Below are 13,555 nucleotides of genomic sequence, written 5' to 3' on the forward strand. Positions count from 1 at the left end.
CAGGAAAGCTTTGTCCTTTTATTGTTGACTGCACTGATGATTTGAACCCCAACTCAGAAGTAACTTTCTTTTCTGACTTGTCAATAACCACTTATTTTCCCACCTATTTCATGGAATGGTGATGGAACAGAGATCTTTGTACAGGGCTTTGGGTCATGAAGGTTCCTGGTGGTCTTGATGGTGGTAGAATACTATCACTACCAATGCTTGACTGCTGGTGGTAATGAGGTGGCTGCTATGATAGGGGAAAACCTAATCTTACATAAAATGGGTAAGTTTTTCCCTTTTAGCACCAGAGCTAGCGCCTGTAATGAGGCTGCTGGGTGAGGAGAACTCTGTTGGAGCTTGATAACAAAAGGAAGATAACAGTGCCGCATTACAAACTGCTCCTTGTTTTCTGGTTCTCCCTTCCCCTCATGCCCTTTCTGTTCCACTCCCCAACCCTTGGCCCAGGACCCAAATTCCTATTACAGCTGTCTTCTTCCTTTATATATTAGAATAGGGCTCATTCTAGGCAAATTGATTTTTAATACCATATGGGAAACAAAACCAGGTCAAGGATAGAAAAAAGGAAGAAATGGAAGAAGAGAATATCTCCTTACCCTATTCACCCCTAGAAACCAATCATACTTTGGAGGAGTAGACATGGTTAACAGGAGGATCAGGTACACAGTAGGCTCTCTCTCTGTTGGTTTTCTCCCCCAGCTCTATTCAAAGTGACACAAGTAATTATTTTAAAAAAAGAACATATCACTGTGTATATGTCTTAAAAGACTTCTCGCGCTTGAAAAATAATGGCATCTATCTATAGGCTTAATGTAAAATGAGTAAATATACCAATTTCGATTTCCCAAACAAAATCTTGACCTCAGATGAACTTATCCTCGTCTGCCTATCCTTCCTTACCTTATTTACCAACAAAGATTGACAACTGTGGGGATGAGGAAGCCCAGCAGGTTGTAGAACAAGAGATCAGAGTTGAAAGAGTTGGGTGGGACCTCAGAGATTGTCTAGTTCACTTCTTATTCACATCACAAATCCTATCTACATCCCCAAGGACTGAACATTCAGTTCTCACTTTGAGACCTACCTTGATAGGGGAATTCACTGTGGTGGCCGATTCTGTTTTTGGACAGATTTAATTGCTGCAAAGTGTTTCCTTATGTTTGAATTGAAATCAGCCTCCCTTGTAAATTCCCACCCACAGCAAAGTCTGCGATCAGGAGCCAAGAGTCTAATTCTTCTTCCACATGACAATCTTTCAGATATCTATCTGAACTCCCGCAACCTTGCTAGGTAGGCCCTCTTCCCTCCACCTTCCATGTCTTCTCTTCTCCAGGTTAAATATCCCCAGTTCCTTTAAATAAACCATACCAATGTCCACCTCTAGTCTCACTATTCAGGTCATCCACCCCTAGGTGAAGGGTCAACCACCCTCGATAAGCAGTCTTTGGGATCAAAATGAAAATGATGGTGGAAAGTTTCAAGTGTTTTCCCTCTTCCCCAATGCCAATGAGTGAAAGTGGGAAAGAGGAGCCTTTTGCATATCTTTGAATGAGAGGTTTCCCTGGAAAGATTTTGTGCTTGGGATCAGGTTGCAGATCTAAAGTTTACTGTTCCTAGTCCCTCTTTTACTGATGGTGCAATAAGAGCTGTTTGTATAGCAGGCAGGAAATAGCTCAGTGGGGAGTGGAGCTGAGTTGTTATTAGTTTTGCCACTAGGCAATTAGCCTTCAGTTCCTCCTCCTTCCCCTCAAATACCCTCAATCAGTTTTCTAAATATCCAAACCACAAAATAAATAGATCCATGGTTGAAGAAAAGGAAAGGAATGGGGGGATAGCAAACCTCCTTTTTTCTCTTGCGAGTGGATTCAAAACACGTCTTTATAGATTTGCCAGTTCGCTAGCAGGAGGCCTAACTCCTGCTAAGAATGATTCCTATGCTCCCTTATCAAGTTTTGCTAAGCTTAACTTGGTAATGCCACACCATTGTTTTTCCACTTCTCGAACCTTATGAGCTGAGGTATTTCATTTATTTATTTTTGGAGGAAGTAATTGGAATATTTGAGGCAGGAAGGAATATGAAAAATTAAAGGATAATAATGGTTGCTTTTTGGTAAACAGTTTTTTGGCCTTCCCATTTCCAGGACCTATGTAACTATAGAAGAGGGAGAGGAAACTATAGGCTTTGGATGTGCAATCAGACCAGAAATTCTACAGAATTTTGATTATTCTCTTCTATTTTATTGTTATGTGTAATGGCTGGCATAGTTATTATTAAGTGTTTCTTTGCTATGTTCGATTTTTTTTGCTTACTGGTTATTTGTATTTTTAATGATGGTTTTCTAGATAAAGATCAGTTAATTCTGTCCTGAGTTGATGTTTTTCTAGGAATTGTGATAAGGAGGGGAGAGGAAATCTGAGGATAATTAACAATGCACAAATTCAACTAGCTTAAACACCCCACTTTCAGTCTGGTAATTGAAGGATTTTCTGGGGACTCAGAGCTTTTATTAATTTTATGAATAATCTGTGTTTTTAACCTTTTGACCTTTGCAGAGAAAATGTGGTACTGGGACCTTTATTGTAAGCTAAAACCCTAATGAACTAATAAGTGAGGGGTTGTTCTGAACAAAGGGCCTTTGGGCTTTTTCTCCATCACAACACCTCTCCCCACCCTCTGCTCCCCCACACATGGGAGAGAAGAAGGAAGAGGAAATAGAGTTAAGGACCAGAAGTGAAGATCACAACCTTAGTCGGCTCCAAAGGGTGGAGATAGGTGTGGTGGGGAAGAATCAGTTCTATTTACTCCTCCAATCTGGAGAGGGAGAGAATTCTCAGCTAGACTATCTTCCATAGCAACACCTGGTGGATATCAAATATATATCTAAATTTCTACTAAAATAAATCCCCAAAAGACACATTAAGCACCCGTTGCACTATGGTGGGAGCAATACTGAGTAGGTAAGGCACAATCCCTGCCCTCAGTCTGGTGGATCTAAAGTGTCTGCAACAAATCCCCCGTTCACATTTTCTTTATTCCTACAACCAAAAGACCCCCAAAGAAATGCAAAGGTTCTTTCAGGACTAAATTGCAAGTTGCTTGAGGGTGGTACTGTGTACTTCCCACAGTGCCTAGCACATAGTAAATTCAGGCTGATTATCTGAATTTGCTCATTGCTGTATGTATGGTGCACTGATTATAGATGGTTTCACTTCTGGCTAGGGAATAATTGTGTCTTCCTCAATTCTTCACTGATGGAAAGTTGGTCTGAGGTGAAGATTGTTTTAAAAAATTTTTGTTTGTTTTGTTTTATTTTTTTTTTTGCATGAGGGTAGAACAAGGGTGTCAGCATATATACTGAGTAATAATATTAACTGACTTGGATAAAATGCTTTTAAGGTTTGCAAAATGCTTTACACACATTATCTCATATGAGCCTCACACAATCCTGTAAAGTAGGTGCTTGCATTCACACCATTCTTCTACAGATAAGGAAACTGAGGCTCACAGAGAGGTATTTGGACTTGCCTAAGTTCATACAACTAGCAAGTCTCTTAGACTGGATTTATACTCACATCTTTCTTACCCCAAGCCTAGTACTCTAGTCCATTAAGCCACATTGCCTTTATTTTTAAAGATGGCAGCAGGCTTAGACATTTGTTTAGTTAGCCTCTATGCGGTGATATTTGATGGCTGGTGAGAAGTAGAGGCTGCTGGCTTCAAGTAAGTGATTTTACATAAGAACTGGTCCTACCATCCTACGGTGATCTCTAGAATGGAGGTGATTTTCTCTACTCACTGGCCCTAGGGACCTTGTGATGTCCTGCAAAGTTGGAAAGGGAACATCAGGGTGATTATGAAAGGCCCACTAAGCTGGGGCACATAGCTAAATTTCATTTTGTGCTAGAGCATCAAAATTTTTTTTTAAACCTTAAAGAGCTTAAATCCAACTGTCTCATTTAACAAATGAAAGTGTCTATAGATTTTAGCATATATGCTAACCATAACCCTAATTTTAAGCTGTTTGGAATACCCAGATGTAGGTAAGGATAACACAAGACGTAGTGGTTAGAAATACTTCGTTTTTTTAAAAAAGACTGTATACTAAATGTTGATCCAGTATTCTACAAATTAAGAGCTGTAACACAATATATCTGTATTTTCTCATTAACTTATTTTAATGCTACCGAAAAAAATTGTGTCCATGTGGCAGAGATAATCGGCTATAGAATTTAAATTCTGAATTTGGTCTCTATGTGTGCCGCCTGGTAATACCAGCAAGGCCCAGGCTTAGTTAGGAGATAAGGAAAAATCAGGAAGGAAGGAAGGAAGGAAGGAAGGAAGGAAGGAAGGAAGGAAGGAAGGCATGAAGAGGAAAAAGAAAGTTAGGAAGAAAATAGAAGAAATAGGAAACAGGCAAAGAAAAAAGAAATATGCATGGAGAGGAGCTGCAGAATGCCTCAGATGCCACTCGGTGGCACCAATGCCCAAGGTTGCCTACCCTTGTTACTGTAGCATGCTTTTTTTTCATTTAGTACTGAATAATTAGGTTAAAAACATTATGCAGATTAAATATCCAGTTAAGTCACTTGTGTTCTCATAGGCTATGTCTGCACTATGGGAAACATCTAGATGACAAGTGAAAAATCCAGTCTGTACTGGTATGTTCCCAAATAACAGGACCTTCGGTAGTAGGGAGACAAAACAGGTACACAGAACTGATCTAATTTTTTCACTTTTCATTCTGTTGTTTTGGCACTATGTAGACAAAGCCACAGAGGTTTATAATTAGTCCAAACAGTGCATCTCAAAAGTGCAGTTCAAAGAAAATCTTGATGAGCAGTAGTATGGTGAATTTAAAAGGAACGCAGAGCTCCAAAAGAGCTTTTACCTTTTGTTAAAATGTTAAAAACTATGTTTGAAAAATGCTAAAACAGCCTTTCAAATTGTTGTCATTAGTCAACAGTAAGAAACAATTTATGCTGGACAAGCAGTGAAGTGAGCTTTAATTAATTTCACTACCTGTGTTGATCTTTTGGCTGGCAAATAATATATTTGTGGGCTGGTAAATGCTTTGTAGTTGTTTTCCTAAGGCTGTTAAAGGTAAAGTGATGCTCCTCTACATGTGATGATGATACTACTGGCCCACCATAGGTAGGGCATGTTCTTTCAACAATTTTCCAGTCCCACGGAATCCATCCATACTCTCACCCAATATAGGGTTGGCAATACTGGCACATTTTTTTTGTTATGTCAGCAGAATGTCTATGTAACAATTAGCCTAACTCAAAGCAGTGTATGTAAACAGAGCTAGGGCTTGATAAAAACAACTATTCCTAAAAACATACCTTATGTACTAAAATCCTCTTTGTGGTTAAAAATGAACTTCTGTGGGAAGTAAAAACACAAGTTGGTTACACTGAATAAATTGAGCAAGAAATTCCTCTACAAAGGCAGTTAATGTCATTCCCGGTGGTTGCCACTCAACTAAAGTCTATATCAATCCACTGTTCACTGTGCATGCCAGAATCACACATGACGAAAATAAAAAATATGTGCACATTATTCATCAGAGAGAAATAATGTCACACACACACAAAATAAAGTTAACGTATTAGTGGTGTGAATAAAGAGGGAGCAATTAACGGAAATGAATGACCTTTTCAAAAATGGTCTCGCTGGGGCAAGAGTTTAAGGTTGTGATCTTAACAGCTGGCTGCCTTAGGCAGAGCGGCACTTCTCCGATGGTTGGGTTATCGCCGATCACCTTCTACTCGTTTCTTGCGAACTAGGCCAAAAAGAAATTAAAATAAATGAAAAATAAATTTGAGAGGAATAAATTTGCTATTGGCAAAGCATTTCAAACTTTAAGCATTCACACACAAAATAACAATCCTATATAATATCCTACATACATTTATATCATAGTGATTAGAATTCTCAATTATCTGCATCTATGTATGAGAGAAGTATCATCTGAATATTTTTAAACAGCCTTGGGATGCATCTTGGTATTTATTTACATTTGAATTCTGGCAACGCAAAATGTTTCACACTCTATTTCCACTCAGGAGGAGCCAGAAGGAAGGTGTAGGTTCTCCACACGACTTCCAACTCAACTTCTCCTTGCTCTCCACTTCAACACAGGGAAGGGACGGCATATCTCTAAGACTATGAGAACACTAGTTAAGCTGCCCTCTTTTCATTTTAAATTTTCTGTCCAAGCAAGTAATCAAATTTAATTATTTTTTGTTTTCCTGATAAGTGACTCTGACCATGAAAGGAAACTTCAACTTTTTTTTTTTTGCCTCTTAACACTTGCTGGGCTACAGTTGTTATGTCAACTAAGGAGTTGTAAACAAAATGATTCTCTCAGCTCTGAGATCAAAGATCAAGGCTAAAACACAATTCTGACACCCTACTTGTATGTAATTAAGATAAGCTATATAGTGAAAACTCTCTTACCCAACACACGATCGATAAAAGTAGCACTTTGTACTTATGACATCAGAATATTTAATATTAAGTATCTAGTCAAATCAACAAACATTTATTAAGCACCTTAACTTGGGGTCTGTGAACTCATTCAATATAATTGATTAACTTTGTAATCCTATGTATTTTGTGCATTTAAAAACATTATTTTGGGAAGGGGTCCATCTATAGGCTTCACCAGGTTACCAAAGGGATCCATGACACCAAAAAAAAAAAAAAAAGGTTAAGAACCCTTGATGTAGATGCAGGTCTTACACAGTTATAATTATGAGTGCTCAAAGTGGGAAGTGCAAGAGAGAAACCAGGATGACATTAATAACTCTTTCCCTTAAAGGAATTACCTAGAACACCTGTCACCAGGCACCAATTTTGAGGGTTACATAACAAATTACTGTCATAGGGCCCCTGAATCTTTATTAGTAATCTTCTGAAAATCGAACTTGATTTTTTTTAAAGCATTTGACTCAAAAGAGCAAAATATAGCTTTAAAGACTTTCCTCCAACAAAGTATTCCTATGTATGTGTTACTGTAGAGGGAGAAATGAACCCAGGGATGCAGAAATCCCAAACCAAAATTCCCAAGGCAACGCCGCCTGGAATGAATTCGCAGACCCAAGCATTCTTTAAGTCAAGGAGGCAAAGATTTATTACGCTTTAAGTAAATAAAGCGGGCAAGAGTTCTTAAGGAACCTGCAACCATACAGGGCTACAGGGAAAGTTTAAGTACAAAATTTAGGGATGAAACCTGTCAATTAGGTGTGTTGGGGTGGGATTAGGGAGTGGTCAGGGCGTGATTAGGGGGGTTGGTCAGTTCTTAAAGGAACATACATTTTTTGTACCTACTGTGAAGGTATCTTACCCAGAGTTCGCTGGGAAATAGCCTGGGGGGGGCAGGAGGAGGTGTGGTTTTGCCTGTGAAACGTCACTAAGTCACCAGCAGTTCAGGGCTAGCTGGAGATACTGGCTAGATTACATCAAGTGCCTTGTTAGTCAAGATTAACGTAAGGGAGTATACATTTGAACTATGTCTAGGATACATGTTAGACTCAGTATATGGTCAGTTATCAACACCTGGGAATCAAACTATAATTGGGCATAGCTGCTTACTAAGGAAGAAGCAGAGATAATTTTGGGGCACACTGCCCTTTAGCTAGAGAGGCTGCCAGGGAAAGAATATGTTTGAGAACTATATGTGTTCTGAAATTGGAATTCTGCCACAGGCACCCAGGCAGAGGCTAAGGGGAAATGTGATGTTAGAATTAGGGTCCAAGCACAAGCACCCCATCATTACCATCATACAAAGGGTTACTTAAGGGACATAACCCTAGAGATAATTTAGTTTAATTATTCATGATTATATGTATTAAATAAGGCAAAAAACCAGGGCACCAAATATCTCTGCCTATGGTGGCAAACTCAAATGGAAACAGATGGGGGAGGCAAAGTGACTTAGGAAATCAGAAATTAACATTATCTATGTTGTATTACATTTTTCTTAATGCTGTTACTCATTGCCCAATTACATTTTAATCTGCTTTGTTGGAACTTGGGAGTCGGATCAGGCCTGAGTTTGACACCTCTGTTGTAGAGGGTCTTTTGTACACAATTCACAAAAGGAAGAGATTTCCTAGATGTTAAAGTCCAGCAGATGATCCTGCTTTCAGATAACATAGGGTTGATTGCATTCACCTCTAGGGCACTATATGGTTTCCTCAAGTGAAATCTGCAGTTGCTCAGAAGAGATGAGTCTAGTATTCCACACAGGAAAAGCCAACCAGATGAAACATGTAATACACTGCTCATACCATTGCAAGCAGATGCATGGACAATTCATCGAGTCAGGAAATCAGGACATGTATCTTGGACAGGTATGAAGATTAACTATGCTCACACCCTATACCAAGATAAGGTCGAAATGGGTATAGGATTTAGAAATAGGGGATGATACCACAAGCAAATTAGGAGAGAATGGAATAGATCTGTCAGATCTATGGAGAAGGGAAGAATGTATGACCAAGCAAGAGATAGAGAATGTTACAAAATACAAAATGGATAATTTCGATTACATTAAATTAAAAAAGTTTTTGCACAAACAAAACCAATATAACCAAGATCAGAAGCAAAGTGGAAAGCTGGGAAACAATTTTTACAGCCAGTGTTTCTGATAATTTGTCAAATTTCTGATATTTGTCAAATATATAGAGAACTGAAGATTAACCATAAGCTGGACCAGGATTGACTGAATGAAGGCAGGGCTGCATGGCATTTGTAAAATTGCATACTACTTTTAAAGACCCCAAGCTGCGGTGATTTTACTGAAGGCACAAAAAGCTTTCTTTGCTTCCCTACTGAAACCTTATCTGATATGCGCTGCTCCTAGCAATTTCAGATTGCCTATAACCTGGTTTACTTTCTGCAAAGCCACTATTGCTTCTGTGAGTTCTTTATCTACTTTTCTGGAAAAAAAAATAGTAGAGTTCTCAAATAATTTATAGTGATAAATCTTTAGTGGGGACAGATCCATGCAGTGTAGATACTGGCTTTTATGATTTAGGAATGGCAAGTTCTGTGTATGCTGGGTATACTACACTCACTAGTCTTCAAGGTAGGGTTATATCTTCTGGTGAAAGTTAATTGGTACATCTTTGGTCTATTACTGATTAAACCAATTATATATTTTCTGCAGCAATGGTTCAGCTCCTGACACAAGCTAGGTTTCAAGCTACGACCAGTCTGACCTGGAGTTCCGTTACGGAATGTCACTTCCATTCAGCAATTTCTCTGACTCTGTAAGAGACTTAGGACCCCTGGAAGGTCCTTAAGGACCCCTTAAAAGGTCAAGTCCAATGCCACTCATTTTATTGTAAAAATTGAGGTCTGGAGAGGTTAAAATAACTCATTCAAGGTCACAAAAGTAATAACTGGAATAGTCAGAATTTGAACCTTGATCCTCTGGTTCTAAGTCCAACATTTTCTACTTTACCAGGCTGCCTCCCTTAGGGGAGCCAGAATCAGACCACGCCAAGGTTGCCATTTTTTCTATGTCTTTGTGATAAAAGGCAGGCCACTAAAAAATTAAATGAAGAATTTCAAGTCCTAAGTACCATCATTCAGAGTCTTTCGAGAAACTGTGCTATTCAATTTTGCCTCAACTTATTTTTTTTCTTTCTAAATCGTAGTTGGCCAATTGTATTCAAGGGTACAAAGAATACACCTTCACCTTGAAAATCTGCTGCAAAAGTCCAACTATAGCCAAAATTACCTACTGTGAGGTTCAACTGGGACAAACTTTCACTCTTTGAGATCAACTATAGCTATAAAAATGCATCTACTTAGAGAAAGGCTAGGTTTCAAAATGTCTTACGTGAAAAAATTGCCTCAAGCTTCATGGTTGGGCTTTGGACAATACAGATTAAAAGAAGAAGAAGGGAATGGTTAATCAACAATCTTTTGCTTTCAATCAGTAAGTTTAATGCAAACTTGACAAATAAGTGTTTTCTTATTGCGAATTTTTTGTGTTATCCTAGTGGGTGTTTTCCAGCCACCACAATTAGGGCACCTTTAATCTCTCCTGTCTACCATGTTGCCAGATTATTTCTGGAAGGACTTCTCTGCCATTACCACTCACTACACTCATGGAATCAACCTTTCTGTTTCATAAAGATACTACACTATTATTTTTTGAATTCTCTGACATTTCAGTTCATCTGTAATCTCATCAACGTGGACACTCCCTCCAATGGTAATGACCCCATACAGCACTTGCTCATGTTCCTATATAAATAATATTCCACAGGGGGTCCACCTAACATGCTGGGTTGTTCTTCTAGATCCCTTGACATTGCCTGTATACCAGTGGAGCCAGGTGGGGGTAGTGCAGTGGATAGAGTGCTGGGTCTAGAGTCAGGAAGACCTGAGATCAAATCTGGTCTCAGACATTTACTAACTATATGACTATGGACAAGTCACTTAAACTCTGTTTGCTTCAGTTTCTGCAACTATAAAATGTAGATAATAACAGCACCTACCTCTCAGGGTTATTGTGAGGGTCAAATGAGGATAGTATTTGTAAAGCATTTAGCACAGTGTCTACCGTGTAATAGGCACTATATAACTGCTTTTCTCTTCCTATCCCCTTCCCCCAATGGAACATGTAGACTATCCATCAGTTGCTCTTCCCACAGAAAGGTTGAATAGCCAGATTCAAAGAGTAATTGTTAATGGTTCAATGACAACCTAGAAGGTCTCCAGGGGAGTGCTCCTAGGATCTATGATTGATCCTGTGTTGCTTAACATTTTTATCAATGACTTGGATAGAGATTTTATATATATACATAATATATACAAATTATATATATATTTTCATCAGATTCACAGATGACACAAAGTTAGGAGGGATAGATAACACACTAGACAAATGGATCAGGATCCAAAGAGGTCTTGACAAACCAGATTATTAGACTGAATCTAATAAGATAAAACTTTTTTATTTTTTTGCAGGGGGAAAGGCAGGGCAATTGGGGTTAAGTGACTTGCCCAAGGTCACACAGCTAGTAAGTGTGTCAAGTGTCTGAGGCTGGATTTGAACTCAGGTCCTCCTGACTCCAGGGCCAGTGCTGTACTCACCGTGCCACCTAGCTGCCCCAAGATAAAACTTACTATCAATAAATATAAAGTCTTATACTTGGGTTCAAAAAAATCAGCTTCATAAGTACAGAATGGAAAAAGCATTGGTTAGACAGCAATTTGTCTGAAAAAGTTCTGGGCAGTGATGGGATTCAAATACATTAACAACCAGTTCTCCATGGAACCTGAGCCGAGACACAGCCACTGATGTAGGGGGTGCGGGCCCTGCCCCCGCTAACAACTGGTTTGCCTAACTCAACCTCAGGTTAGGTACCGGTTATGCTGAACCAGCATGAACCGGCTGAATCCCACCACTGGGTGTTTTAGTGGACTGCAAATATAGCAGCCAAAAACCAAAAGTGATTTTGGGCTGAATTATGAAAGGCATAAGTTCCAGGAATAAGGAGGTGAGAGTACCTCTATCTTCTCCCCTGGTAAGGTCACATATAGAAAATACTGTGTGTAGTTATAGGCTCCTCAGTTTAAGGATTTCGATAGAGTGGAGAGCATCCAGAGGAGGGCAACCAGGATGGTGAAAAGTCTGTCATTTGAAGACTGGTTGAAGGGACTGGGATGTTTAACCTGGAGAAGAGAACACTGGGAGAGGGAGGGCATGATAGTCATCTTCAAGGGTTGGAAGGCTGCTACACTAAAGAGCGATTAAATTTACTCTGTTTGTCCCCACAGACAGAACCAAAAGCTATGAGTGGAAGTAGCAAAGAGGTATCTTTAGCTTTGAGAGCAGGGGAAATGTCCTGATAATCAGAATTGCCCAGAAGTGGAATGATCTGTCTTGAGAGGTAGTGCATTACCCATCACTGAGGGGTCTTAAAATAGAGGTCAGATGACCATTTGTTGTTGTTGTTTGGTCATGTCTGACTCTTCTTGACAAAGACACTGGAGTAGTTTGCCTATTCCTTCTCCAGCTCATTTTACAGATGAGGAAACTGAGACAAACAGGATTAAAGGACTTGCCTAGGGTTATGTAGCTAGTAAGTGTCTGAGGCCAGATTTGAACTCAGGAAGATGAATCTTCCTGACTCTAGCCATGGCACTTTATTAACTGTGCCACCTAGCTGCCTGACCATTTGTTACGTATATTGTATTGGAGTATTATTCTTCAGGTACTGTTTGGATCAGGCAGGATTGAGGTCTCATTCAACTCTCAAACTCTGTGATTCTGTGAAGGAATCTTGTGTTACTTCCATATGAATGTAAGATGTGTTGTTGAAGTATTTAAGGTAATATGTTTGCTCTAGCATATCAAATACTTCTTCATAGTCAAATGGGACTTTGTATTCTTTACAGTGTTCGGGCAATTGCGTGACTGTAAAGATGTGGTCTACTGTAAAATATTCTTTCTAAGAACTGGACTGTTCCCTTCTGATGCCTTCATCAAGGATGCCATCATTTTTTCAGAGATTTTTGAAGAGATAGCAAAGCAACGTATGAGTTGGTAATGTTGTGCAAATTACTTGGGACAAGCAATGATTTCTATATGGTTTCATTTTGTAACGGCAATGGTCATGCATGCGGCTATTATGAAAGGAGGCTGACTCAGAACCTCTGGTCTTGGTCACATGAAACCTGCCTGGGCTGATTTCTTGAGTTTTGTTAGTTTTTCATTAGTGGAGTGCTACAAATTTAGTGCACACACAAGTGTGGCAGCTCTCTTTTGTCCAGTTTTCAATTCTGTGGTTTAAAAAAAAAAAAAGATGTTAATCCAAGGAAAAGTGGAAAAGTTACAGTTCTTAAAGACCACACTTTGATAATTGCTAGAGATATTGCACTGGCTATTAGTGTGAAAGTCAAACATTTCAAAGATCATTCAAACCCACTACAAAACAGGATCATTTACACAGAACAAAGGAAAGTGCAGTCTAAAATGAAAAACAACACCAAGAACTAACAAAATATTGCTTAAAAAACTAAATAAACCCTTAGAAAATAAATAAAGACTTTTAGAGAGACCCAGCAATTGCAGGGCTTGTTACTGATTCATCTACTGTATGGTATAGGCTTCTTGAAATAGGGAGAAGAGAGAAAAAACTAGTTGGAAAACCCCAGCCACCAAACTGTTAAAAAAAAATGATCATAGGCAAAACAATACAAAGACTGGAGAATAAACATTGGGAAAGGGCAATTTCTTGCTGATGAAATTAATTTTTTTTATTCAAGGCCGTATTAAAACTGTTGTCAAAAGTCTTAGCCTCTAAGACTCTATAAGATTTGGGCCCTCTTCATCAAACTGTAAAACATCCATCCCCCTAAAAAAATTTTTGGGAGATTTTTGACTTCTAGTGGACCTGGAAGTCTTGTCCCCATTGAGAGAATGATGAATTCTGAAAAATACATTTATACACTCAGAAAAAGAATTGTTCTGGAATTACTTGAGGCAGTTGGTAGCACAGTAGCTAAAATGCTACATAC

General features: G+C 38.9%; 1 protein-coding gene across 1 annotated transcript in view; it reads right to left on the reverse strand.

The window, feature by feature from the left end:
• Nucleotides 1–2,697: 2,697 nt before the first annotated feature.
• Nucleotides 2,698–13,555, reverse strand: part of TMOD2 (tropomodulin 2) — a 53,029-nt gene continuing 42,171 nt past the window's right edge. Inside the window, exon 10 of the mRNA XM_036735108.1 lies at nt 2,698–5,792. Within this exon, the coding sequence (XP_036591003.1) occupies nt 5,758–5,792 (35 nt within the window). The 3' untranslated portion in view covers nt 2,698–5,757. The remainder of the gene's footprint in view (nt 5,793–13,555) is intronic.

The sequence above is a fragment of the Trichosurus vulpecula genome, chromosome 8, assembly GCF_011100635.1.
Source record: "Trichosurus vulpecula isolate mTriVul1 chromosome 8, mTriVul1.pri, whole genome shotgun sequence".
In the NCBI taxonomy this organism is placed as follows: domain Eukaryota; kingdom Metazoa; phylum Chordata; class Mammalia; order Diprotodontia; family Phalangeridae; genus Trichosurus; species Trichosurus vulpecula.